This window comes from Petaurus breviceps, unplaced genomic scaffold (assembly GCF_028583685.1).
Source record: "Petaurus breviceps papuanus isolate PSGF00001 unplaced genomic scaffold, PetGlider_PUasm1.0 90925, whole genome shotgun sequence".
NCBI classification, from domain to species: Eukaryota; Metazoa; Chordata; class Mammalia; order Diprotodontia; family Petauridae; genus Petaurus; species Petaurus breviceps.
The window spans coordinates 10,026,601-10,054,595 of NW_027187380.1; the positions used below are offsets into that span (position 1 = coordinate 10,026,601).

General features: G+C 37.4%; 1 protein-coding gene and 1 long non-coding RNA gene across 4 annotated transcripts in view; one reads left to right on the forward strand and one right to left on the reverse strand.

The window, feature by feature from the left end:
* Nucleotides 1-12: 12 nt before the first annotated feature.
* On the forward strand, nucleotides 13-27,993 carry LOC138152466 (uncharacterized). The gene is made up of 2 exons (XR_011166109.1): nucleotides 13-447; nucleotides 27,643-27,993. It is a non-coding gene; the product is annotated as an uncharacterized lncRNA (long non-coding RNA).
* Nucleotides 7,507-27,995, reverse strand: part of CCDC47 (coiled-coil domain containing 47) — a 40,438-nt gene continuing 19,949 nt past the window's right edge. For all 3 annotated transcript variants that reach the window (XM_069076267.1, XM_069076266.1, XM_069076265.1), the window contains 12 exons: nucleotides 27,690-27,955; nucleotides 27,152-27,259; nucleotides 26,504-26,678; nucleotides 19,805-19,926; nucleotides 19,529-19,594; nucleotides 17,704-17,805; nucleotides 17,222-17,332; nucleotides 15,214-15,299; nucleotides 13,624-13,682; nucleotides 13,018-13,127; nucleotides 12,648-12,815; nucleotides 7,507-9,196 (listed from right to left, as the gene is read on the reverse strand). In XM_069076267.1, coding sequence (XP_068932368.1) covers nucleotides 9,116-9,196; nucleotides 12,648-12,815; nucleotides 13,018-13,127; nucleotides 13,624-13,682; nucleotides 15,214-15,299; nucleotides 17,222-17,332; nucleotides 17,704-17,805; nucleotides 19,529-19,594; nucleotides 19,805-19,926; nucleotides 26,504-26,678; nucleotides 27,152-27,259; nucleotides 27,690-27,950 — 1,449 coding nt within the window. In that variant the 5' untranslated portion in view covers nucleotides 27,951-27,955 and the 3' untranslated portion in view covers nucleotides 7,507-9,115. The remainder of the gene's footprint in view (nucleotides 9,197-12,647; nucleotides 12,816-13,017; nucleotides 13,128-13,623; nucleotides 13,683-15,213; nucleotides 15,300-17,221; nucleotides 17,333-17,703; nucleotides 17,806-19,528; nucleotides 19,595-19,804; nucleotides 19,927-26,503; nucleotides 26,679-27,151; nucleotides 27,260-27,689; nucleotides 27,956-27,995) is intronic.

Consider the following 27,995-nt stretch of genomic DNA (forward strand, 5'->3'; position numbering starts at 1 on the left):
CTGAAACCCCTCCCAAGTCAGCTCAAACTCTGGGTAATTTCTATGCTTTGTACTAAGAGGCGTCCCAGAAACTTTATATTGGGTGGAATGTTGGATTTTAATGTTCGGAAGACCTAAATCTGCACAAATCACTTAATCTCTCTTTGCCTGGGGTTCCTCACTAATAAAATCGGTTTCTTCATTCGTGTTGTACTCTTCGTGACCCCATTTGGAATTTTCTTGGCAAAATTACTGGAGTGGTTTGCCATTCCCTACTCTAGCTTATTTTACAGAGGAGGAAACCTAAGGCAAGCGGGGTTAAGTGACTTGCCCAGGGTCGCACAGCTAGTAAGTCTGAGCATTTGAACTCAGGAAGATGAATCTTCTCGCCAGACCAGGCACTTTTAATTCCCTGCGCCACCTAGCTGCCCCGATAAAATAGGACTGTTCTAAGGATCAAAGGAGAAGGTATGTATGGTTTTGCAATCCATAAAACGCCTAATCAGGGTTACTGCAATAGTCCCATGAGTAATCCAGGTTTTAAGCCTGGGCATTTGCATAAACTCTTCAGGCACAGGTGGTGGCCCATGGTAGAGCAGTGGGTTTTGTTTTTCCACGCACTCGACTTTACACCTGGGCTTCTCCCCGAAGTCTGGAGAGTGGAGGGGTGGAGATAAGTGGCTTCTCACTGGAGAGAGCCTGGAAACTAAGAAGTCCTTTTTTGTCTCTTGACAACTCCATCCCTCGAGCAGTCTCCACCACTGAGGAGAGTCTGTTGCAAATGCAAAGATTACCCACGTTTAGAGCATTTTACCTAAAGGTCAGCTTCACATACAATCAGTTCCACAGCTGTTGCCCATAAATTTTTCACTAAATCACTGGGCTCATCCATCCCCTCCAGGCAAGACTCCTCTATCACCTTTCAGTTTTGAAGATAAACTATTTAGAGAGCAGCCTTCTCAGGATATCCTGTGGAGAATACGTCTCTCACACGGGAAAGCTTATTTTCCTGCTTCCCAGAAAGCATGATTCAATACTGGGTCTGGGTTTTCAGTTTCCAGTGAGTGATCTGGGGACTGAATAGCAGTCTGTCATACCTGTTTGCTGGAAAGGCAGAGGGATATGTGTGTGGGGGTGGGTGGGTGAGTGTGTGGGGTTCCTAGTTTTCCCACTTAAAGCTATATGACCAGGAAGAAGCAACAATTTCTCTAAGTACTAGTTTTCTCAACTGCAAAGTGGAAATAATGCTTGCAAGATGACACATAGATATCATGAGGAAACTATTTTGTCTAAATTGTAAGGCACAACATAAGAACTTTTAAAATTAATGCCTCTCTCATTGGAATATTCTGGGTTTTGGAGGTTAAGTGACTTGCCCAAGGTCATGTAATATTCTTTAAAAAATCAAGTAATATAATGATTTTCTTAGCCCCTGACCCTGAGAACAAGATTTGTGTGGCTCATCAACTTCTGTTGTAGGGCATGGAGACAATCTGATAGTTCAATTATTTCAAACCATCAAACCTCTACTTTGTAGCTATTTTCTCCCATCAATTGTATGTCATTCCTTTTAACATATAGTATTACTTTGCACTTGGTGTCATGCTTTAATCTTTCAAACCAACTTCCACCTATTAATTATTTTATTTATTAACAGCTCTGATATGCTAGGATTAGTACTATTCCGCATTTTAAATAGGATTCTGAAATTTTTAGATGGGGAAATTAAAGCACAGGTGTTGTGACCTGCCTAAAGTGAGAGAAAGACAGCTGCAAAGTTGAGAGCTCAGACTAAAAAACAGGTTTCCTGACAAGTGTAATAAAAATAGGGTTAAGGACACTTGGATTCTAGTCCCATCCTTGCTACATAATGGCTCTGAGGCCATGAGCAAGTAAAAACAATAAAACAAAAAACCCTCTGGGCCTTATATGCAAAAAAGGATTTGGCTAGATGATCCTTGAGGCATATGAAATATTTGTTAACATTCTATAAATTTATGAGTCAGTGCTCATTCTAAAAGACTTATTTGGTGGGCTTCTAGAAGGATATTGGAAAATTGCATATGGTAGAGTCCTGGACTTGTACCAGGAAGATCTGGGTTTGAACCTAATACTAGCTATGTGACAGTGGGTAATAATAATAATAAGCATTGATATAGTGCTTTCAGGTCTACAAAAAGCTTTACAAATATTCCCATTTGAACCTCGAAATCTTGGGAAATAGATGCTATTATTATCCCCATTTTACAGATGAGGAAAGGGAAGCAAACAGGGTAAGTGATTTGCTCAAGGTCACACAGTTAATAAGCATCTGAGGCTGGTTTAGAACTCAGGTCTTTTTTACTCCAGGTCTCAAGTTCCTAATCCATTGAGTCACCTTGCTGCCTCCTCACTTAGCAGCTCTGCATCCACATGTAAAAGACTAGTACCTACCTTTTATGGTTATGGTGGGCATCAAATGAGATGGATATTTAAAGTACTTGACCAATTTTAATATAGTATAAAAATGTGAGACACCTAGTGTTTAACATTATATATATGCATGTATGTATATATACATGTACATTTATGTATTTTTGCAAAATCATCAGGTTTGGGAGTATTCCTCCACTGTCCTTTTTTTTTTTTTCTTTTCTTTTTTGGAAGGGGGAAGGCAGGGCAATTGGGGCTAAGCGACTTGCCCAAGGTCACATGGCTAGTTTTTGTGTTGAGTGTCTGAGGCTGAATTTGAACTCAGGTCCTCCTGATCCCAGGGCCTGTGCTCTATTCACTGCGCCACCTAGCCGCCCCATACTACCCTTTTTATGTATAAGAAATTGGGAGAAAAAAGAAAAGAGGTTGAGATTTTCAATCTTGAGATTTCAAAGATTGCCGCAGATGCTATGCACCAAAATGGACTCCTTGGTCACTATTTTTGTAGTGACTACTGCAAAGAGCTTTGAAACAATATAGATTTTAGTGTTTAGAGATCATGTAGCACATTTTTCTCCTTTAACAGATGAGGAAATTTAAGCCTAAAGGTTAAGAATAATGACATGCTCAAGGTCATGCAGCTGGAGCTGATTAGAATCCAAGCCTCTAGGTTCCTAATTAGATATTCCTTCTACTCTTCTATACTGCTCTTCCTTTACATCCAATCAGTCTTCCCACTAAGTTCTTCCCCTCCTACAAGGTCAGACCTTGTGATTCAATGAATCCTTACTTTTGATGAAATAGGCTCGCTACCCTACCATTTTCAATCTTGGCAAATGAAGCACAAAATACAGAGAAGCATCCAAGGTTCCATGAAAGTCATTGAACCAAGTGGTTAAAGATATTTCTGCTTCTTGTTCCCACTGAACCTCTTTAACACCCCAGCAGCTTTTCAAGCACATAAAAATGTCATCAAACTTTTGGGAGCAGTGGTCAAAAAGGGCAGCTCTTTGCCAAGCCTGGTCTGGCTAGCCTAACCAAGGAGAGTCCAGCAGTAAAAACAGCTGATGTTTACTTTGTGCTTTAAGATTAACAAGGCACTTTGGAATTTTCTGTTTCCATTTTACAGATGAGGGAATTGAGGCCCAAAGAAGTTAAGTAACTTGCCCATGGTCACAAAGTTAGTAAGCATCGAGGCATGATTTGTAACCAATTCTCTCTAGACTGCAGTTCCCTAATAAAATTTTTGACTGATTTTATCCTAAATAGCACAATTAAAAAATAATTAACTCACAAAATGTATTGTCTAGAGTGTACACAGCACTGTTTGGCACTGGCAGAGATACATAGTTTAGATAAGACATGATCACTGCTCTCATAAAATTTATAGGATTCTTGGGGATAGGGGAGAAAGTGGAGGGGTAAGAAAAAAATATATACTTTTTACATATATTATATGCCTCCATGTGTCATGGAGGTGAGCCTGAATGTTTGAAGGCTATGCCAGTGGTGCATAAGCTCTGGTAGGTACTACCTGCTGGAAAGGCTTAAATGACTGCAAGTTCAGTGAGGTCTGTTATCTGAAATTCAAAGGAGCTACTTTCAGAAAGATTCATCACTGGGGTTAGAGAGTGATAAATTTTTTAGTCACAGCAACTCTCAAAGACCATCTACTATCACCTGGGTCATAGGAGATCTGTGTCAGTGGAGAGAGTACCCACACTGATGAAATTAGATTCCTAATGTACTCAATTGGAAGTGCATTATCAATATGTGAGATCTTAAAGAGAAGTTTGATCCTTCCTGAGGAAGCAGGCAAGGCTTAGTGGAGGAGGTGTTTTCTGAGTGGGGATAAAGAGCAGGAATAGGTAGAAATTAAACAAACAGAAGAGAAGGTACGTAGTGAATGTATGAGGAATTTGGCATAAAGATAAATATCTTGTGTGTAAAGCAGGAAGCAGAAGACAGCTTGCCCATTAACAGAAGAGCATTAATAGGCAGAACATCTTTTAAGTGCCAAAGCTTATGTCCTGGATACTACATCTTATTTCCTCAGCTTTGGCATATGAAATCAAGATCAAATCATTTTACCTAACACAGCCATGTATTCATTTTTCTGGGGAAAAGTAAGCAGTAATTCAGAAAAAAATATGAAAACAGGTTAATAATTCCAAACAATTTTAAAAGATATAACCAAGTCTAAGGACAAGCAAAGAAAATTCAAATCAGTAAGAAGCCATTTAAATGAGTATCTATTTTTTTTTGTTTTGATTTTGACTTGCCATAGAAACTGGGACAAGTCTCTTAATCTTGTACCTCTAGGATTCCTGGAGAGCTCTAAAAAATGGATGTAATGCCTATGTTTCCAGTGGTTTAGACTGAATTCATCTGAAGGAAGATGGAGGAGATGCTTTACCAGGGCCCCTTCTAGCTTTGGCAGAAATGTTCTGAGTTAAAGAGAAAATGTAAAGTACTTTAATCATCTTGGGACATGCCAGATTAATTAAATAATTATGACAAAAGTATCCACAAATGTTTATAAAAACACTTTATGAGTCAGTGCAGTGGAGAGTACTGAATTTGGAATCAAAGGGCCTGAAATCTTGGCTTTTCCATTTATGACCTCTACAACTTTAGACAAATCTTCAAGTTCCTCAGACTCAGCTTCCTCATCTGTAAAATGAGTTGAATGACATAACCTCTAAGGTGCCTTTCAGTTCTAAATCTACAATACTATAAAATGAACTGTGTAATGCTGTTTGGCAAATAGAACATTTGTAGAAAACTTTGTACTATTCAAAATATTTTTCCATCCATTATTTCATTTGATTCTTTTTACCTGTGAGATAGGTAAATATTATTCCCTTTTAGAGAGGAAGATAAAGTAAATTAAGTGACGTGTCCATGGTTTGACAGCTGATCCATGAAAGAACTGGGATTAAAACTCCAAATGTAGTGCTTGTTCTGGAGGATGAAACCTGAATTTCAGTCCAGGCTCTGCTACAGTCTTGTTGAGTACTTTATCCCTGTTTTTCCCCTAAATGATACTATGAGATGAAAATTTATGTACTTTCAGCAGGGCTGACATAAATGCCATTCAGTAAATTCTTGCATTTCATAGAAGTCCAAAAAAATGAGGGGCTACTCTCCATTGCAAATCTACTTTTGAATTTATAAAATGTTAGCATGTACTTCCTAAAATTCTAGCCAAGGTAAGGAACTCAATTTGAGTCATAATGAAGATTCCACAGTTTCTGCAAAATTCAAGTATTTTGTTACTTGGTAGTGCCTCCCAACTGAGGAAATGTATTCTGTTTTGAAAGTTAGCTATATATAAAATAAAGATCAAGAGAACAATTTTTAGGAAAAAGGTACAGGGGTGGTAATCATCTCAAAAAAAGTTAAGGTTAAAACAGATTTAATCAAAAGAGAAAAATGGGGAAATGTGTCAGCCGTATTCATCAAATGTTGTTTTGGACTATTGAAAATAACTAGACAGTATAAGGTTGGAACGTTGCTGTGGTATAGGAAATGATGAACTGGTGGACTTGGGAAAATATGGAAAGACTTGGACTTAGGAAGGAAGAGGTTATCCACTCTCAGAGAAACAGGACAAATAAATGTACTACAGTCTTACATAAATGCATGTGAATATATGTCTATATATCAGTAAGATATAGACATCTAAGTTTATGTATGTGTAAGTATATGTATGTATGTATGTGTATATGTCTATGTATGTAGGTATGTATGTATAAATATATCCGGGCTTGTAGCCTTCTGTAAGGGAAAGGGGGGAAAAAGAACAAAGTAAAAAGTACATAGCAGAGAACCAAAAAAAAAATCTTACAAGGAAGCAAAGATGGACAAGCCCTCAATACAATGAGTAGTATTTATTACATAGGCTTTCCTGAAAAGGACATTTATTGTGGCATATTTTGAATCCTCTCTCATGTTCTGCTGTACACATGGCAATGTTTTTTTTCCCTTTTCTTATCTTGTATTTAAGGTTAAAATTTTAAAAATGAAAAAAAAAGTTGGTTATAGAAATGAGTACAGCCACTTCTATGGCACAGCTGTCTTCATTCAGATCCATTAATATGGTTCCCCATCTGAGGAGGAACAGAGTATGGTCCCTAAACCAAACAAACAACAACCTCTCCCTTAGGAAACCAGCAGCAGTTATCCACAATAACAAAACTTTATCCCCTAACACCAAGATACATATTAAAGAGAAAAAGACCCATGTTAAATTCTGGTGATTCAATACTTAAGATGTACAATTTCACAACTGTCAGTCATTGAGACATTTTCTGAGAGACGATGAGTCTGTTCCTCTCTGTCTAGTAAGATCATTCCAATGGGTCCTCTCTGGCCCTAGTTCTAACCATTATAATTACTGATGCAGTTGTCTTATCCCCATATTGTCAAGGGCAGTGCACTTTTGGAACAAAGCTCTCTATTAAAGCTGGCATGTAATTTAAGGAGATCATCCCCACCCCCGCCCCCAGCCAGTTTTAAATATCAGGCTTCCTAAAAAGAAAGAAGACTATACCCAAATTCACGGACAGTCAGAACTCTCCCCCAATTAGCTGGGCAGAAGGGAAGGCAGCAGAAGTTTAAGCAAAGTATAGGCAAAACCTCTTAAAACAAGGTCAGCTCTACCAGATGAGGGTAGTACTGCTCAGAGGAAAAGCAATAAACTCCAGAAAGTAGTGCTGAGAGGTTCAATTTATCTGCTCCTTTGGGATAGTAGGAAACCTTCTCCTCTCTGTGGTTAAAGATGGCAACAGTGGTGGCGCAATTCTGAGGACTTGCCCAGAAAGTTCATACAGGGCTTTCAGAACCAAACACACCTTAGGATTCACCACTGACACTTCAGAATTAGGGTGCTCTATATCCACTGGTATAAATCAGAATGCATACATCCCATGTAATTCTTGAACATACTCATTGAGGCCAGGGCCTGTGGTGTGATAAGGCCAAGGTAAATAGGAAAGGATACTGACTTTAAAGAGCTGCCTTGAATGCTGACCTTGCACAGAGAGAAAATAGTCCTGAATGTCACAGTCTTGAAAAAGGACAACACTAGTAAAATAAGGAAGGCACTGAGTGTTTAGTCAATTATTTTAATATGTTCATAGGTAGTTCATATGAATGCTCATATTATAAAAATTAGCTGCCATAGCCCAAATGTATAAGTCTTTTAAGAAAGCTTTCATGTAATCAAAAGACATTATAGCACATTAACTTTCCTTACTATAGTATCTTTAAAAGTTGTGGAATAATACTAATTCTAAAATTAAAGCATTAAAATAGTTAAATTCCATGTAAGTCTGTTACTTTAATAATTTAATTTTATGAACTGTTAAAAATTACATTCACATCTCCAAATTACAGGATTTGGCATTCTCTAAGATAAAAATTCAGGTGAAAAGTTTACATGCAGTAACAAAGGCTTCTTCAGCACATGCTGTTTCCACAGCAATTCATTATTATTGCCTCGAACAGATCTGCACAGAAAGCATCAACAAAATCCCTTCCCCATCCCCAAGAAAAAAACTGACCCTTCCCCATCCCAACACAAAACACCCAGTACAAGTAGTTACTAAAAAATGCTTTCTTAGAAGGAAGCATTTATAAAATGCAGAGATCTGACCAAGCAAAGTGCTCGTGCAGACAAGTCTTGCCCTTAAAGCTGCTTCCTTGGGAAGCAGCCACAGCTTTTGATTGCTTAAGAGATACTCATCTCCACCCTAAAGATCTGCCTGACTTCAAGTAGGAGAAGGGAGGATAGCAGAAAGAAAATCAAAGGTGCATAGCCACCTTATAGAAGAGATTCTCAGTAAACATTTGACAGGCAGCAGCAACCAAGAAAGAAAACATTTTAAGAATTAACTTCTTCACAGAATTTGAGAGCCCACTGGATTGCCTGAGGTGAAGCTGTTTATCATGTTTTATTGTTCAAGAAAAAAGTACACACGATCATTTAAAATACAGCGTTCACTTTTTGATGAGCTCATGGCACCAGGTAAGAAGGAAAACTGCTCCTGTACTACCTATCCCTGATATTTCAACTACCAATAATTTTTTTTATCATATAAGCATCCTAAAATATGATCATATTTAGCATGATATTCCATAATACTGTCATCAGCACCTCCCACCTACAAATCAGAAATTACATTAATTCTGAGTTCCTGAAAATTCAAGATCATATCTGTAGAGCTCTAAATTGTACTCCTTAACAAGCTTAATGGAGACACAGAAAGTGACACCAAACAATGTTTATTGTGCAATTTCAATATTCATTTGGGAAATCTTGGTTTTAGAGTTTTTCCCTAGCCATTTCAATTGCCCACAAGCAACAAGGATTTTGCTTATAGACATCAAATATCTTAAAAACAAGAAGCACTGAAATGTGACTGGCACCGATGATTCATTTTACAATTTAAAATAAAAAAAAAATAAATCACAGAGATTTAAACTATCATTTCTTTTTAAAATAGTCAAAGCAATTTGATTACCTGGGAAAAATTATTGAAATAAAGTCCTTCAAATTCATATACATACTTTGTAAAACTCTAAACCAATAAATAGTGCTGATGATACAATGAGGATTTCCCAGGTGGTGAGTGTTTGAAGTTAAAGATGAGAAATGGACCTTTTTTGTATACCCTGTAAATTCAGAGCTTACAAGTGCAAGCAACCAGCTCCTTTTACTTTACATGGATTTCACTTTGATTTGCTTCATTTTCAGTTGTTTCTTCTCTAACTTCTTCTGCTCACGTCTCAAGGCAGCTTCCTATTGAAAAAGAATCCAAAATTAAGCAAAAGGCAGTTAACCCCTAAACATAACCAAAAAAAAAAAAAGTACCTAGCCCATATCACTGTTCAAAATTTCCCCATATAGGAGGTTTAACATTTAAGTTATAGCTAGCAAATTTCAGTTATTACCTCTTTTGGTGTGTCAACACTAACTTGGATTTAAACTCTATTTCTTGTTTGGGGGGCAGATTTTTAAAAGAGAGGCAGTGTGCTTTAGTACATAGTACAGTGGTATCAAACTCAAAGAGAAAGGGATCCCTGTTGCTGGGATACTTACTTAGGAAATAACAAATTAACATTACCTTTGCTGTACTGTATTTTTATTTATTTTGTTAAACATCTCCCAATTACGTTTTAATCCTGTTCAAACTGCATGAACTCTGGAGTTTTGTGGGCTTTGAGTTTGACATCTCTGATTCAGTGGAGACACAGCTGGCTTTGGAGCCAGGAAGAGTGGGGCTGTGTTACCCTGGGTAAATCATTTAACCTCTCAGGGCTCCAGGTAACTCTTTAAGGACTATAAATTGCAGAGAAGGCACAGGCCTGTACCACACAGGAAGTTCCTCTGTGAGTTCCCTATGACAATGAAATCAAGGAATCATCCCTTACTTTTATGATGAACTTGACAAACATCACAAATAGGAATATTTCCTCATATAAAGAACAGAAAACAAGGATTATATTTGAGACACTGAATCTGTATTACATAATCCTGGGGTTTTTAAGTCAAACATTAAACACAGTAATACTGAGGCAAACCCAGAGAGGTTGAGAACCTAAATGATTAGAAGGATGATGGTGCCCTTGACATAGAAGGAAAATTCAGAAGAGGGGCAGGTTTTGAGGGAAAGATAATTTGGAATGTCCAACAGGAAGTTTGTGATATGGGACTAGAGCTGGGGGGGAGACAGGAGGAAGGTAAGAGAGAAGAGAAGGGGGGGGGGAGAAAGAGGGAGAAGGAGGAGGGGGAGAGAATACAGCTATAAATCATTTGCAAAGAGATGATAATTAAAATCATGGGAGTTAATGAGATCTCCAAGTGAGAGAGTAAGCTGAAAGAAGAGGGCCCAGGACAGAGCCTTTGAATAAACAGTGAAAGAGTACGATATTGTTAAAGATTCAGTAAAAACAACTGTGAATCGGGTAGAAGAACCAAGAAAGAATGCATTATGGGACCCTAGAGAAGAGGAAGCATACAGGAGAAGAGTGTGGTCAACAGTGTCAAATACTGCAGAAGTCAAGAATGAGGAGGATTAATAAAAGATTTCTAAACTTGGAAATTTTAAGAAATCACTGATAATTTTGGAAGGAGTAATTTCTGATGAATGATATGTATGATCAGAATTCAGATGGCAAAGGGCTGGAAAGAAAGAAACATAGATAGCTTTTTCTAGGAATTTGGATGAGAAAAGTTAGAGCAATAAGGACAACAGCTTGAGAGCAAAATAGTATTAAGTGCAAGGGTTTTTTTTTTAGGGATAGGGGAGATGACTTAGGTATGTTGTAGCAGAAAAGAAACCAGCAGACGGAGAGATTGATCAAAGATGGAGACAGAACAATTGAAGAGGCAATCCTCTGTCTTCCCTTTCTAAAAAAAAAAACCCATGACAATCAATTAAGCAGAAGGAGAAACCCACTTAGTTATTTCATAAAAAACAAACTTAGGAAATAGGCAGAATTGTGGTATGTCAAAGTAATGGAATGTTACTGTATCATAAGAAATGATGACTGTCAGAAAGACTTTGGAAGAACTGTATGAGCTGGTGTAGAGTGAAATGAGCAGAATCAGGATAAATGATTTGCAAGATGACCACAATAATGTAAAGGAACATAATTTTGAAAATATTCAAAACCCTGATCACAGCAATAACTAGTCATGAGCTTTGAGTAGAACTGATGAGTCATGTTCTCACCTCTTGCCAGAGTTGGACTAGAAATGTGGACTGAGATAGATCTATTCAGATGTGGCCAATGTGTTGACTTGTTTGACAATACTAATATATGTCTAAAACAAAACTCATTATCTTTGTCTTTATGTTTCCCCTACTTTCCAACATCCCTATTGCTATCAGGGATATCACCATCCTTTCAGTCACCCAAGTCTGAAACCTCAGTGTCATCCTCTGAGCCTCATGCTGAAGCACCCCATATATCAAATTAGTTGCCAGATCTTCTCGATTCCATCTCCAAAATAAATCTTGTACATACATGTTCCCTTTTCTCCATTCACACAACTGCCACAGTTCAAGCCTTTGTCATCCTTTGCATGGACTACTTCAATACATTTCTACTTAGTCTCCTCGCTTTGAACCTCTCCTTACTCCAACCCATCCTCCACTTAGCTGATAAATGTTTCTACTTTATAGGTCTGACCATGCTATACCTTTCCCCCTCTGAGTCATTTAACACTATTGTCTTCCTATCAGCCTCAGAATCAAATATAAACAGTTTCGCATGGAAAGCTCTTCACAGCCTGGTCTCTTTCTCACTTTTCAGTCTTCTCACACATCACTCCCCCTGCACTAAGCCTGCTGTCTGGCATATTGGCCTGCTTAATATTCCAGCACACATAATGCTCCACCATGCTTGGAATGCAGCTCCTCCTCACCTCTGCCTCTTGGAATCTTTAGTTTCCTTCAAGATTCCATTCAAACGCCACTTTCTAAATGAAGCCTTTCTGATGACCCTAAGTAATAACCAGTGCCCTCCAAAAACTACTTTGTATGAGTAGAATACTGTATATACTCTGTATATACTTAATAGATATGCATGCTATCTCTCCCATTATAATGTAGGCCTCTTGAGTGCAGGCAGTAGATTCACTTTTGTCTTTGTATTCCACAGTGCCTGACACATACATAGTAGGGCTTAATGAATGATCTATTACAAGGGAGGGCCTTCTATTAGGGCAGGATAAGTTAACAGGAACTTAGAGAGATTTAAAAAAACAAAAAAAACAAAAGAGCATCAATAACACAAAAAAAAATTCCCAGAAAATGAAAAAGAAAAAAGGGGACACAAATAAGGAGTTTTATTAATATCTAATTACATTAATATACACTTAAACAAACTGTAACATATTCATAGTTTCATATATAATCCCTTTTTGTTCTTTGTATGTATATTGGAATATTTAATTTTGTTAATGATTTTAAAATCCATTAAACATTTTTATTTTATTTTTTCTATTTTTAGTGGCTATATCTGTTTGTGTCTTAGTTCAGACATGATCTCAGACCTACTGCTTTTCTTTTCAAGGGGAAATAGAATGTAGAAAATGTCCCTAAGAGACATTTTCTGTACCTCTCAAGTGGTACAAAGTAAAAGATGGGACTGAGAGGGGAGGTGAAACACCAAAGTGCCCCCATTCCCTCCAAGGCATGGCCCCAATGATCTGTCACCCCAGTGACAGAAAAAGTCACCGTCACCTCTAGTCTTCTCTGTTTCTCAGGATCCTCCTCATTCATGATCCTCTCCTTTTCGGCCCTCTTTTTCTCCTCCCGGCGAGACTGTGCAGCTTCCTGCCTCTGCACATGTGTCAGTTTCAGGAAATTCTCTTCTACTCGGGCCCGGTTCTTATCAGCTTTTTGTCTGCCCTTTCCCAAGACAAAGAAGCATTTCAATCAATAGCCTATTGCTCAGAAACAAAAATTTCATTGAATTTGTTCAAAAAAGGGCTCCTATGCCATCTACATCCTCAGACCCCCTGGCCCTCTATCTATCCACTGAATCAGACATAAGTGTTGGCATCAGAAACCATGCAACCACTAAGAAAGCAAAGTTATAAGGGGCACTTACTTCTCGGTTAAGCCGGAACTTTTTGGCTTTATCAATAGAATAAATCACCATGTTCATCAGGGGCAGCAAAGCCTCCATATCCTTTGGGGAAGTGTTACCTAAGCCAGGTACTGGAAAACAAACCCATTTCCTATTAATTAATGATCCTAAATTTCCTTTCTTTTTATATCATTAAAGGAAATGCTTTCCACATTTTTCTTAGTTGAGATCCACCTACCCCTGTAAAAGGCAACTAGCTGCCTTTTAAATGAGACAGACAATAGAAACTGAGATATAGGAAAAAACTAAGATTCTTTTCTTGATTAAAGATCATACTGGGTTAGGTAGTGTTGCTTTAACTCTCTCATCTAAAAGAAAGCACACTTCCCCTTTAAGGAGACTACTTCACAGAGCAGCAGTTGAAGACATGAAGAGCTGCTACAATTCCTTTTTTTTTTTTTTGCCTTTTGGAGGGCAACTGGGGTTAAGTAACTTGCCCAAGGTTACGACGCTAGTTTTTTTGTGTTAAGTGTCTGAGGCCTGAACCGAATTCAGGTCCTCCCGACTCTGGGGCCAGCACTTTACTCACTGCGCCACCTGGACTCCCCGAGATGCTACAATTCTTACCATTAAATGTAAACAATAGGGTCCTCTTCGTGTCAGGAAGCTTTAAAGGCTGACCTTCCCTGTTACAAGAGAAAAGAAAAGGCTGGTTGAACAGAGTGAGAGACACATTCTCCAATCATGGAAAACACGCTCATGCATATGATGGTCACCACAAACAGATGAACATACACTTGAAAACTGGTGGAGTGTGATGTCAGTCACCACAATGCTTTGTTTAAAATACCCATTTCAGAAGTCTAAACTAATTAAACAATTAGGGAAGTTCATGAATTGATTAACGCTTATGTAATTTCTGCACATAAGGTTACAAATGGTAGCTCTCTCCTCCCTCTAGCCCAACACTATCAGGAAACTTTTTGGCATGTGTGACCAGGATACTCTTAACAAATATAAGTCAATTTTTAGTAGAGTTTTAGTCTTAAAAAAAAATGTTTTCCACCTACTAGTATCTGTGGTAATCTGTTGGGCAGAAGCAGCTCAGTCCTAGATCAGGCTCAGGCGTAATAGCAAAGCAACATACAACAAATGGTAAGACTGCAGACCTTAATCCTGGCACTGCCACTGACTTGCTTTATCCATCCAAAGACAATTACTTACTCTCCCTTTGCCTTTGACTCTAGTTACCAAAGAAGAAAGCTAAAGAGGCCCACCTGCTAGGAAGTGTAACCCAGAAATTAAATGATAACTTTATAGTTCCAATGCTGTTGTTAACCTGACAGGGGATCTCTAGCTACAAGTCTATGAGAAAAGGTTGCCTCTTTTGTAGCTATAACATAGAGGCTAAATTACTCGTAAGTTTCCCCTCAAATGGAAAGAGAAAACAGGATAGGTTGACAATTATCTAACTTGACAGCAAACTGAAATTCAGACCAATTCCTAACTGTTGCAAATATACAGTTCACATGAGAAAAACCTACTTCTGAAGAAAATATAAGTCTGAAGTTAATATGGTAATGCCCCAACAGATAATTTCATGTAAAAATTTTATTCGGAGAACAACTGTAAATTTAAAGGAAAAATCCAAGCCCCCAAAGCAACCTTGTATTTGTTCTCTTTACATCAGAGCAGTTTCTCCTCAAAGTCCTACAGGCTGTTGTTGCCTTTAGAAAGCACTTCACATCAGAAAGCATGTAATTACCTGCTGTGAAGGAAGCCAGAAGAGGCTACAAATCACAGAACATGCAGATTTACAATAAACAGTGTAGTACTTAGCACAGTGCCTGGCACATAGTAGGTGCTTAATAAATGTTTACTGACTAAAAGTATATAGTTAGAAATCAAGATGTAAAATTAGGAGCACAAAAGGAAAAACAGATTAATAATTCATTTTCTTAGCAAGCAGAATTTCATTCACCACACCACATGAATAAATGAATGACAATGAGACACAGGCAAAACCAGGGTAGGTTCATTTGTTTGCTTCACATAGGTAGCCAAACACCTCTCAGCATGAACTGAAGTTCTGTAGCCTGCCACCAGTTTCCCTTACCCATTTTGCAAGGGAAATTTGCAGGTGGCACCTTGTTGATTTTCAAAAAACACCAAATTAGTCAAGCAGACTTGTTTGGGAATTTCATCTCTTATACATACTCTTGCATGACTTTTGGACCGGAGAACTGATCTGAAAAATGGACTGATTCAATCTTGTCAGCATAGTGTGTGAGAAAGTGTACCATCTGGAAAAAAAAAAAAGACATGCTTAGTTCTAATTATGCTAATAATAAACTGGAAGTTTTGGACCTCATTTTTTCCTAAACACACAATTATGCCATTTAAAACTCTGTATTTCTGTAAATGGAATCTCCAAGGCAAAAAAAATTCTTCTGAGAAGTTAAATTTTATAAACAGGATCCCTGATTACAAGTCTATGAGAAAAGGCTGTCTTTGTTATAGCCATAACCTAAATCACTCAAGTTTCTTCTCAAATGGAAGGAGAAAACAGAACAGATTGATAATTATCTAAGCAGCATATGTTATAAAGTATAAAGATATAGAAACTACAAATAATTTTAATGAGACCTCTGTAATAGATCAACCTATACTTATTCTACCCTGAAGCACGTAAAATTGGACAAATCATCTTCAAGTCCCTCAAACCTTCACCTTTACTCCTCACTTCACTACTTCATCTGATGGTACTGTTGTCTTCCAACGCTGGAAACCTTAGTCACCTCTGGCTCTCATGTGTATCTCTCCCTTATGTTCATCCATCACCAAGGCCACCTAAACCTACCTGGGGAATGCTTCTCTCATACCTTGTTCCTCTTTTCCAATCCCAATGTCACCATGACCTCTCACCAGAATGACTGCAATGACCTCCTAACTATTCTCTTTAGTCCAGCCTTCATCCTATACTGTTCAAGCTCCCTAATGCACTGCTCTGAGCTCATCTCTCATTTTCTTGATATCTTTCAGTAGTTCCTGACTGTCTTCTCAATAAAGTAAAGCTTATCTTAGCATTCAAACACCTCCACAATATCTTCAACCTACCTTTGTAAGTTTATCTTAAACCACTCTCTTTTCTATACTCAGTGTTCCAATCCATGGATTACCTACCCATCATTCCTAATTTTCCTTCTGCCTCTTTGCCTTTGTTTATCTCAGTGCCCTGAATGGATACTCCCATACCAAATGCCTAACCTTTGCCTTACTTAAATTCCTTCCTACATGAACCAAACTTCAGGTATTATCTTTCCCATTAAGCCTTCCATGATTTTGGTTGAAAGTCACCTCTCATTCCTCAAATATCTCAAAACATTTTGTCTGGGTACCCTCCTCTTGAATTTAACACATTCTGCCTTGCACCACAGTTACCTGAATACATAGATTTTAAATCTTAAGTGACTTGAAAGGCAAAGATAATGTCTTATTTCATCTTTGTATACCAATGCCTAACAAAGTGTCTTACATATAAGAAAAAGTTTAATAAATCTTTGCTAAATTGATGTGAATTGATTTCCTATTGGTTCTCAAAACTGAGATAAAAGGATTTGTTCTTATTCCTATACAACCAATATCTAGGTGTTTATTTCTATAGTCTTTTCTCCCCACTCTAACAGAAACTTAAGAGACAGACCAATCACCAAGGTGATTTCTGATAGGAATAATGGTAGTACTACATTCTTTTTCCCTGAAAAAAAAAAAAAAAGAGAATATGCTTTAAGACAGTGTGAAAACAAAACCAAAAACCCCAAAGATTATTAGTATCCTATGCAAACTTTGCTGTTTAACTGGAGAAGAAACTTTTTTTTTTGCCTTTTGGAGGGCAATTGGGGTTAAGTAACTTGCCCAAGGTTACACGGCTAATTTTTTTGTGTGGGTGTTAAGTGTCTGAGGCTGGAACTGAACTCAGGTCCTCCTGACTCCGGGGCCGGTGCTTTACTCACTGTGCCACCTAGCCGCCCCCAAGAAACTTCTTAACAAAACAAAATATTATTTAATCAACTCCCCAAAAGTAATGCCTTCTTGTTTTTTCATTTTAACATCTTTGTGTGGAAAGAGTACAAAGTAGTTGTAAAAGCTGAAAAATTTTATAGCTTTAATAATAGTGCCCTGTAAATGCAAAGTCCTACGGGAACATTTCTTCCACTGCATTTACCTTTGTATCCATCATTCCCTCTGTGACTTCTCCCATTTCTGACAAGATGGCCAAAGAGTCTGGAAGTCCATACTTTGTTCCAGACTTGGGCTTGTCACTACAAAATTCACACTGTTGAAAATAGGAAGAGAAATGTAGGACTTTAATATCCATGAAAAAAAAATCATCAATTACTCAATGGAATATTTCTAATATTAATTTAGAAACCTTATTACCCACCCCAGGAGAATGGCAAAGAGTTTTTTCTATTCTTTCCCATCAAAATGTTAAAACTCTAGAATGGGCCTATTTTTCCTTTATCTATTAGAAAGTACACCAACCACATTATATGCCTAAGTATGTATATGACTGTAACATAATTTAAGTGATTTTAAACATAGTTTAAGTAATAGTCAATTAACAAAGAAATGTAAGATTTAACATGGGAGAAAATAAAAGGGATTTAATATTTTCTGTTTAAATTTAAGTCAGAATATACATACCAGGTCCTGCATCTCCTTCTGTAGTCGTACCAAGGCTCTTCGTGTGCCAACAGCAAAAACATATGTATCCATATCTTCATCATTCATTGTTACTTTTATTTGCTGAAAATAAGTGTTACACTGGGTTTACAAACAAGTAGTAAAGTTCATTTATGGGCTTAAGATGTCCTAAGTTGGTTGTTAAACATAGCATCAATATTGTACTTTTGAGGGGAAAATAAAGATAAATATGCAATGTTAACATCTCTAATAATCTCAAAAGATATTTGTAGTATTAGCTCATTTTGTAGGAAAAAAAAAAAAAGGAAAAGTGGATTGGAGTGGGGATGGTGGGATGGGGAGGAGGTGATGTCCAAATGGTTGATTTTATCACTGTAAGGAATTTCTGGTGTGAAAGTCCCTTAACTCATGCAGATTGGTAAACTATATGTAATAAGGATCAACTCATAAGGGGTTTCTTGGGGAACTGAAAGGTTAACTGATTTCCTTATGATCTAAGTTAAATGCAAAAACTGAACCCAGGTCTTCCTATCTCTAAGACTGGCCTGTCCAGCCAGGACATCTCACTATTTTTCATGCAGAGAAGTAGACACATACTTTAAAATTAGGAAAAAGAGATTCAATCTAACAACTATTTCAATTTGTAATCATTTGTATCATTCTTAAGGCACTTATCACATGCTGCATTGAATTTTAGATGTCTGTGTATATGTTATTTCCCCCCCTACTAAACTGTAAGCTCCTGTATACTTAAAAGTGTATTTTTTACAATTTGGATTGAACATAGCCCCAGAAAAGTACCTTGAACATAGTAACCACCCTAAGTGAACAATAAATATTTAATGAATGAATGGCAGTCTGCCTATGAAAATGCTATACTTCTTTTGGGTCATTTTTCAAATGCTTTATTAACTTCTGATTTACATCATTCATTTCCACCAGATTTTGAGTTACAAATTTTCTCCCCGTTTTTCCCCTACCCACCATCCTAGAATAGCAGTCCCACAGGATATCCCCTTCTCCAATCTGCTCTCTCCCATATCTTCTCCCATACCCACTTCGACTTTTCCAGTAGGACATGGTGGATCTCTATGCCCCAGTGCCTGTATATCTTCTTTCCCAATTACATGTAAGATAGTATTAATAATAGTATATATTTATATATAATTTTAAACATTTGATTTTAAAACTTTGAATTCCATATTCATTCCCTTCTTCCCTTGTTACCCACCCTTACTGGAAAGATAAGCAGTTCAGTATAGATTGTACATGTGTAGCTAATGCAAAATATTAGCATAGTAGATATACTGTAAAAGACTGACTGTATTTCCCTCCCTCCTATCCCACCACTCACTTGTTCTATTCTCTACTTTGATCCCATCCCTTTTCAAAACTGAGTGCTTCCAACTTCCTTCCCCCTCAGCCTGCCCTCCCTTCCATCAACCCCCTCTCATCCCCTTCCCCCTACTCTTCTGTAGGGTGATACCCTATTTAGTGTGTAGGAAATGTTATACTTTTAATCAAGAGAAAAACCATAATTTGATGCCTAACAGAATAACTATAATTAAGGAGAGAAATCCACTTGATATTAAGGTCTCTAAGTACACAGACCACAACATAAAACTACATAAATAAAAACATAATATTCCCAGGTCTATCTGACTTTGATAAATTGTTCTGAGAAACAAAAAAATAGTTCAGGAAAAATCCAAGTTGTTTTGTTTTTTTTTGCCCACAAATGACAAGTCAATTTAGGAAGGTAATGATCTATATAGACTGAGAACTCAAACTGTAAACAAAAAAACTAACTGGAAGACATACATACCACTTGATCACAGGTTGGCCTCATCATTCGAGCCAGGACATTCAGGAGATCTTGTCTCTTGAGAAACTGAAAAACAGGTATAATACATCAGGCTGGGAACCCTTATCCGGTAATCCAAAATTTCTCTACAAAATTATTTCTTTCAGGTAGCAAACATAGTATCTTGACCATCTAGGTTACAAATGAGTAGCAAGCACTACACCTTAGGGAATAATTATAGGAGAAGAATGAAGAGAAGACTAAGAACTTCTCTAGTTCCAAAGTTCTCCTACTGACCTTCAGCTGTATAAGCATGCCCTCACAGCACACTCGGCCTGAACACCAGAGGTTATAGATGTGCTCATTCTCCTGGTTTAACTTCCCTGTGCTTGTAGCTTCCTTGCTGGTTCCATCATCCCCTGAGGAAAAGAAAACTTGCTTAATGCTATTCATTAAACAAAATGTTTAGGGTTAACTACCCTACCACTATGGATACACTGCATCAGGATTAAAATAATTGGATTTTCTTTTCATAATTCTAGCTTTCCAGGCTAAGGCTTACCATCTGCATACAAAAGTGGACTATATATAAAAAAAAACAACAACCTGCTAATTATATTGTGCTTTATAGTTTAAAAAAGCATTTTATATACATTATCTCATTGATCTTTACAATCCCACTGTTTCTGCCACTTCAACAGAGAAATATTTCCCATTTCCCTAAGGAGCTACTGACTATCACTAAGAACAAAATGCTCAAAAGTAGATATTGAAAGTGAAAACTCTTCCCAAAAAGTCTAAAATTTACTGAGGGAAGGATTTCATTGATATGATCCATTCAGCTGTCATACTTTTCTCCCACAAAGGGCAACATCAACAAAATTGTAATATGAATGTGGTTTTCTGAAATTTTATTTTTATTTAGATTTAATAAATACAATAGTTTACTTTTTAAAAAGAACAAAAGGGGCCTACATAAGAATTTGCAAGCATGTTACATTTTTTTTGCATTCTTAAAGAATACATGTTATACTTAATAGAATTTTTAAAAAACTGTTCCATTCTGCATTTTTGTTGAAAAATAATTTGAAAATATTTTTATTAATATATTATTTTTATATCACCTAATATTTTCCAACATACCCTAATATATGCATCGTCCCAGAGTACCATCCTTTATAAAAAAGGAAAACAGTGAGGCAAAACCAACATAGCAATTAAAATTTTTCTTCTTATACACCTTCAGCTTCTTTTGAAAAAAAAAATTGATATTTTTTGTTTTTAAATCACCTTAAATTTCTAATATACCTCTCCTTACTTGCCTACCCAGAGGGAAAACAGTTTAGCAAAACTAACCAACACACCAGTTAAGTATTGCAGTATCTCTTGTGTTCCATAGTTTCCCATCTTTGCAAATGAGAGAAACTCCTTATCATTCTCGTCTTTGGGGCCAAGCTTAGTCAGTACAATTTTTTTTTTTGCCTTTTGGATGGCAATTGGGGTTAAGTAACCTGCCCAAGGTTACACAGCTAGTTTTGTGTGTGTGTGTGTGTGTGTTAAGTGTCTGAAGCCCAAACCGAACTTGGGTCCTCCTGACTCCAGGGCTGGCACTTTACTCACTGTGCCACCTAGCCGCCCTAGTCAATACAATTTCACAGCATTCAGTTTCAATTGATATTCTTTTCATTTAAATGGCTGCAATCTTTATTTCTTATTAGTTTTGCTGGTTCTTTATCTTTGCTTTAGTTCATTATAAGTCATTCCATGCTTCTCTATGCTCATTACATCCAATGTTTCTTACAGCACAATAATATTCTAAGCATGCATCAGAATTTGTTTATTCTTCCCTAATTAATGGGCATCACTTTGTTTCCCAGTTCTTAGCTACTACAAATATTTTGGTGTATAAGGCCTTTTCATCACTGACCTCCTTAGAGTATGTGCCTAGCAAAGTAATCCCTGATTCTCAGGATATGGAAATTTTAGTCCCTTTCTTCACGGACTTCCAAAATATTTCCCAAAATGGCTGTACCAATTCACAGCTCTACCTACAGAATGCTCTAGTATACTCTAACCTCTCCAACATTAACAATTCCTCTTTTTGTAACTTCCGGTTTGCTGGATATAACGTGAAACCTCAGAGTAGTTTTGATTTGCATGTCTTGTCATTACTGATTTGGAGCATTTTTTCATATGGTTACTGTGTAATGATGACCAAGCTTGGCTCTGTTCTTGGAGCTTCTTCTCTTCATTGAATAAAAGAAGAAATATCATTGTGGAACACTACAAAAACCACCAGACCTGGCTGATATGTTGGCTAGTTCTGATAAACTAGCCTTTTAAGCTTTTAAAAAAGTCTTTGTTGTAAGCAATGGCTCTCTGGGGAAGGACTTAGTTGAAAATGAAGGTAAAGATGTAAAACCAAGATATTAATAAGAAAGGCAGATATTTTTGAAAAACTAAGTACTCTAAGTAAATCAATGCAAAATCCTTATATTTATTCTCAAATCCAGAAAGATACAGTGAAAACGTTGAGAGCTATGTATATTTTGAAAATAATATTTTTATATGATTCTTGAAAGAAAAGTTTCATTTTTGTCTTTGATTTCCAGGGCCTAAAAGATTAGCATGCATGGCGGAAAAGGTGACTTAAAAAGCATCTTAATTTAAATAAATTCCCTAATTTTAAAAATGCCTGATCTACACATGTAATGGGAATGCAAATTTGGAAGATCTTCCCTGCCCCTAGGCTAAAGTACACCTGAAGCCTGGGGTGGGAGGCTTGTTTTTCAGTAGATACTTCTTGATTGGCCAGTGAATCAATAAGGTTGTTACATTCTCTGAGCCAGGAGAAGGCTATACAAGCCCTGATGTGTAGCTTTGTTTTGGGGCTCACTTTGAGAAGTGTTCTGTGATTTGATATGGATTCTGGGAAGCCGTTGTCCTGAGCCCCCTGGCTTTGAAAAACCCAGATGTTGATTTGGTATGGATGTAACATACCAAAATGGTTGGACAGTTTGGAAAGCTGTCTACTTGATCTGTTTCTGTCTTGATAATTTTGCCTGTATACTTTGAAGTTCGGGGTGCTGACCTTTTTCCCCTGAACAAGGTAAACGATATATGTTTGACTGATTAAAGTAAGCTTGTTAACCCATTTTGAGTTGCTTTCCTTTATCAAAGCAGATCCAAGAACCTGTGGTGGCAGCAACCCTGAGGACGCTTGGGGTGCTTGCTGCTACAAAATGGTGTCACGAACAGGATCTGCAGAGTAAAAGGAAAGTATGGGGGCTGGGATAATCGTTTGTTTCCCAGTTGTGGTAGCTGTGACTCTGTGGAGCCATGGACCAGGAGAGAAGAATGGCCAGCATGCAGACTTCGCTGAGCTGAGAGCAGGAATGGTGAGCTGCCTGCATCGGGACCTGGGCAGAAGCCAGGAGCGGCTGCCGCCTGCGGGAGAAGGAACCCAGAAGTTCGGAATTCAGCCACAGGAAAATATAAGAACTGAGCAGCAAAGGAGGGGCACTGATTGTGTTTCCTTGCTGCATCCCAGTTTGGGACCCAGGGGGAGGATGGACTGGTGACTATGGTGGGTGGGATGAAGTACCTTGGATCCCCAGGGACCCCACCTTGTTGGTTTTGTTGCCCAGCCCCCTCTCTGTACTTGGAAGCAGGGGCTGGAGCTGTGTGAGGGGAAGGACCCCATCCCCCCACCAGAACTTTATTTGAACTCTTGTTTTGAACTGAAGTGATAATGCTATATACTTTGTGTTTAAGGCCCAGTGGCCACTTTGGTAACTTTAGTTCTGTACCTTGAAAATGTGACCTAAGAGATGTTTAGTGCTAATTCAAAAGTAAATTGTCTATGCTATGGGCATGAAAGATCTTGGGGCCGAATGTAATGGGAATGCAAATTTGGAAGATCTTCCCTGCCCCTAGGCTAAAGTGCACCTGAAGCCTGGGGTGGGAAGCTTGTTTTTCAGTAGATACTTCTTGATTGGCCAGTGAGTCAATAAGGTTGTTACATTCTCTGAGCCAGGAGAAGGCTATATAAGCCCTGATGTGTACCTTTGTTTTGGGGCTCACTTTGAGAAGTGTTCTGTGATTTGATATGGATTATGGGAAGCCGTTGTCCTGAGCCCCCCGGCTTTGAAAAACCCAGATGTTGATTTGGTATGGATGTAACGGTTGGACAGTTTGGAAAGCTGTCTACTTGATCTGTTTCTGTCTTGATAATTCTGCCTGTATACTTTGAAGTTTGGGGTACTGACCTTTTCCCCCTGAACAAGGTAAACGATATATGTTTGACTGATTAACCCATTTTGAGTTGCTTTCCTTTATCAAAGCAGATCCAAGAACCTGTATTGGCAGCAAACCCTGAGGACGCTTGGGGTGCTTGCTGCTACAACACATTAAATAGAAAATATTTATTAATCATATTACCAGTCTGTAGAAGCAATTTTCAATTTATTTTAAAGACTTATGTAAATAAGGAATTTGCTTGCTAGGGACAAATATGACATCTGATCCTACTCTAAAACACAAAGATCAAAAGACTTGTCTTTTTTTTTTCTTTTTTGGGGGAGGGGGAAAACAGGGCAATTGGGGTTAAGTGACTTGCCCAAGGTCACATAGCTATAAGTGTGTCAAGTGTTGGAGGCCCGATTTGAAATCAGGTCCTCCTGACTCCAGGCCCAGTGCTCTATTCACTGCACCACCTAGCTGCCTCTAAGACTTGTCTTAAGAAAGTATATTTAAAACTGAAACATTTATATTTTGGCTACAGTAGAATAAAGGATTCTCTTGTTTATCAAAATGTGATACAAAGCTTGCTAATATTTATAATTGTTTGAAACAGAGTTTTCTGGTGTAGCTGTTACAAAGACAAAATTTCCATCTGAATAGTGATAAAAAAAGAATACGAGTAGCAGTATTATTGATGGCACAGGTTTGGAGAAACTACCAAAAACAAGCTCAACTTAATATTATTATTTTAAAAGTTGTAAATATAAAACCTCTAAAGGAGCTCATTAATAAATTAGTAACTGTATATGTTTAAAGGTTTGTGTTACAAAATTTTAATGAATTAATGATTTTATGACCAAAATATAAGTTATAAAAAGTTTGTACCAATTGGAGCACCACTATATAAAATTTGAAAACCACTGTAACAGCTAAATATCAGCTATCCCAGGGTGGCTAGGTGGTGCAGTGAATAGAGCACTGGCCCTGGAGTCAGGAGGATCTGAGTTCTAATCCAGCTTTGGACACTTAGCACAAAAACTAGCTGTGTGACCTTGGGCAAGTCACTTAACCCCAATTGCCCCTCCAAAAAGCAAAAAAAATAAAATAAAATAAACAGCAGCTATCTTGCACCAAAGGTACCTAGGGCTGTATTTGAGAGAAAGCTTCACCTTTTGTAAACTTTAATAGAGTATATAACATGAAAAATTACTATCATTATTGCCTGAGTAAAAACAGATATACATTTCTTATCATTTCTTTGATGATAATTTGGCACAGAAAATATTTTTTTCCACTTATAAAGGTTAATATGCCAAATGCTTAACAGAGATGCTGCTTGTGTTTACTTAACTTTTGGATATATTAAAGAATACAAAAACAACCAACATTTGTTAAGTACCTACTACGTGCTATCCTAGGCACAAAGGATACAAAAGTGAAAATTAAACAGCTCCTATACTCAAAGAGCTTACATTCTACTATATACAACATGTACAGATGTAAGTACATCTACAAAAACATACAGGTTGTCCCAAAAGTCTTGGTGTAACTTTTAAGGTCCCACACACATCCATACCCACACCTACACCCACACACAGTTTTCTCCATTAGAATGTAAGCTCCTTCAGAGAAGGGATTTTTTCTTTTTTGTATTTGTCTTCCCATTGCCTAGCAAAATGCTTGGCATCACATAAGTACTTAATAAATGTTTGTCAACTGATTGAAATTTAGAAAAGGAGTAAGGTTTTGGGTAAAGAAAATGAATTCTATTTTGGATATGTGAGGTGCCTTTATGGCTTTCATTTTGAAACTCCAATAGGTAGCTGGTGACATGACTAGAGCTCAGCAAAGAGCAATGGACTGGATGGATATATCAATCTGAGATTCATCTGCATAGAGATGATAATTAAAACCATGAGCGTAGAGATAAAATAGGGACAGGTCAGAGTAGTTAGGGACACTTAAAGTTAGAGAGGGTGATTTGGACACTCACGGTTAGAGAGGGTGATCTGGATGAAACTCCAGCAAATGAGACTGGGGGTCAGAGAGGTAGAAGGATAACCAAGGGAGAAGAGAGTCACAAAAACCCAGAGAGCAAAGAGTATCCAGAAGGAGGAAGCCAAAGGTGCCCGAAGCTGCAAAGAGGTCAAGAAGGATGAGCAGTGAAAAAAAGTCATCCGATTTGGCAGCCAAAAGATCATGTGTAACTTAGAAAGAGCAGCTTCAGTTGCTCAGTGATACAGGAAGTTAGATTGCAAGGGGTTGAAAATTGAATGAGAGGCGAAGGAATAGACTTAACATAGACAGCTTTTTAAGGAGATCTACAGGGGGAATATGTGTGTGTGTATAAGATGATAGCCTGAGGGAACAGTAAGGTCTAATGAGAATTTTTTAAGGATAGGGGGAAACTTGGGTGTGTCTGTGGGCAGTAAAGACAGAATCACTAGATAGGGAAAGAATGATGACTAATTCTAAGTACTTAAAGGGCAGAGGACATATCTATGTTTATTATAAAATAAAAATAAAGAGAAACAGTTCTTTTCCACAAAGAACTTACAATCCTGAAGATGAACCAAGTCTAAGCCTATAATATTGTTTCATGATTCCCTACGCTACAAATGTAGTGAGCCTTAGGCAGTACTTCAGCATCTATCCTTCGGCAGATCTTGAGCACAAAGTAGCTACCTATATTATTTAAGGGCAGGAAATCATTCTCAGAAGGTCATTAGATCAATCTAAATAGGCCTAACTTACCAACAAGGGTAAAGTTGCTTTCCAGAAGCTCTCTGTGGGTGTTGAACCAGGCCTGAGCCAGACGATTGTTTTTATTCTTTCCAATAATATAATTCATGATGTAGGCAAGCAGACCTGTTACCATCAAAATCTCCATATAATAACTTTCCCAGCTATTCTGAAGGTGTGCAGGGACCTAGCAAAAACAGTTATTATAGTTAATAGTAAAAAATGTGGTTTTTTATGGCAGAGAAGAACACTCCAGAAAATATATATCATAAGTAAGTAGTAATGGCTGTTTTACTGAATCAATTAAAATTATTTTCAGTGAAGATGGTCATAAAATGTTAAGAAAATACAATCATTCTGATGTTCTATATTAGCCCTGCTTGAGAAACATCAAAAAAACATAATATAATGACAAAAAAAGAGTTGGAAAATATATTTGACATAATAGACCAGAAGCCATTTTTTGTCTATATCTTATGAATCTGTGTGTCTTGGTAATAAGGTATAGAAATTGGGTAGGAAGGAAAATGGAAATTCAATCTCTCTTCAGAACTTTGTTATTTCAACACCAGTTAAGTGTAAGTAATTATAAATTGAAGCCAACTGTAACAAAATATCACACTGTGGGTCCATCTGGCATTCAGTGCCTTGTATACTTACATCAACAATCGTTATAGGGTCTTTGCTTTTGCTGGAAGACATATCTGGTTTCTCTTCAAAGCCTTCAAACTCTTCATCATCATATGGTTCGTTCTCAGTATCCCCCTCCTAAGAAAAGGAAAAACATTATTTGAGATATTTCTAGAGAAGAAAACAGATACATAAACAGCAAGCAGAGAACAGAAAAATATGACACTTTTCTTTAAAGGTACAGTAACCTTCCATGCTTTTGTATTAAGAATTTAAATAATTCATGTCTTCTCTCCCAAACAAATCATACACCTTTTTTTCCTATGGTTTTTAATGTGAGTGTAGAGAGGAGGAAATTTTAATTTCACTACAAGATAAACTTTTAAGATGGAAATATTGCCACAGTAACAAATTTTACTTCATGAGGGAGAAGGGCTCCACCTAAGGTAAGTTCTAGGCATTAAAGGTCTCTAGGTAAAGGGTTTTGTTTACATGCTTACTAAATCATTACTTATTTCCAGACATTATAGATCTGATTGCTGTGGGAGATCTTAGAACAGAAGCTCACCTGGGGATCTGCATCTTCAAAATCCTCTGGGTTGTCATCTGGCCCTTCCAGCTCCACAGTAGCTTCCTCTTCATCTTCTTCAGTGGTGATAACTCGCTGGGGGGGCTCTGTGACAACATCTTCCATTACATCCTCAAACTCAGCAAAGTCATTATCATCATACTCTACCATGTCATCTCCATCCTCAAAATCATCAAACTTGGCTTCCAAGAAATCCCCCAGCATCAAAAGACACACACAGAGTAAGCAGATAATTCTCATTGTGACTGTGAAACAAATGAAAAAAAAAAAAAAAAGAACAAAACA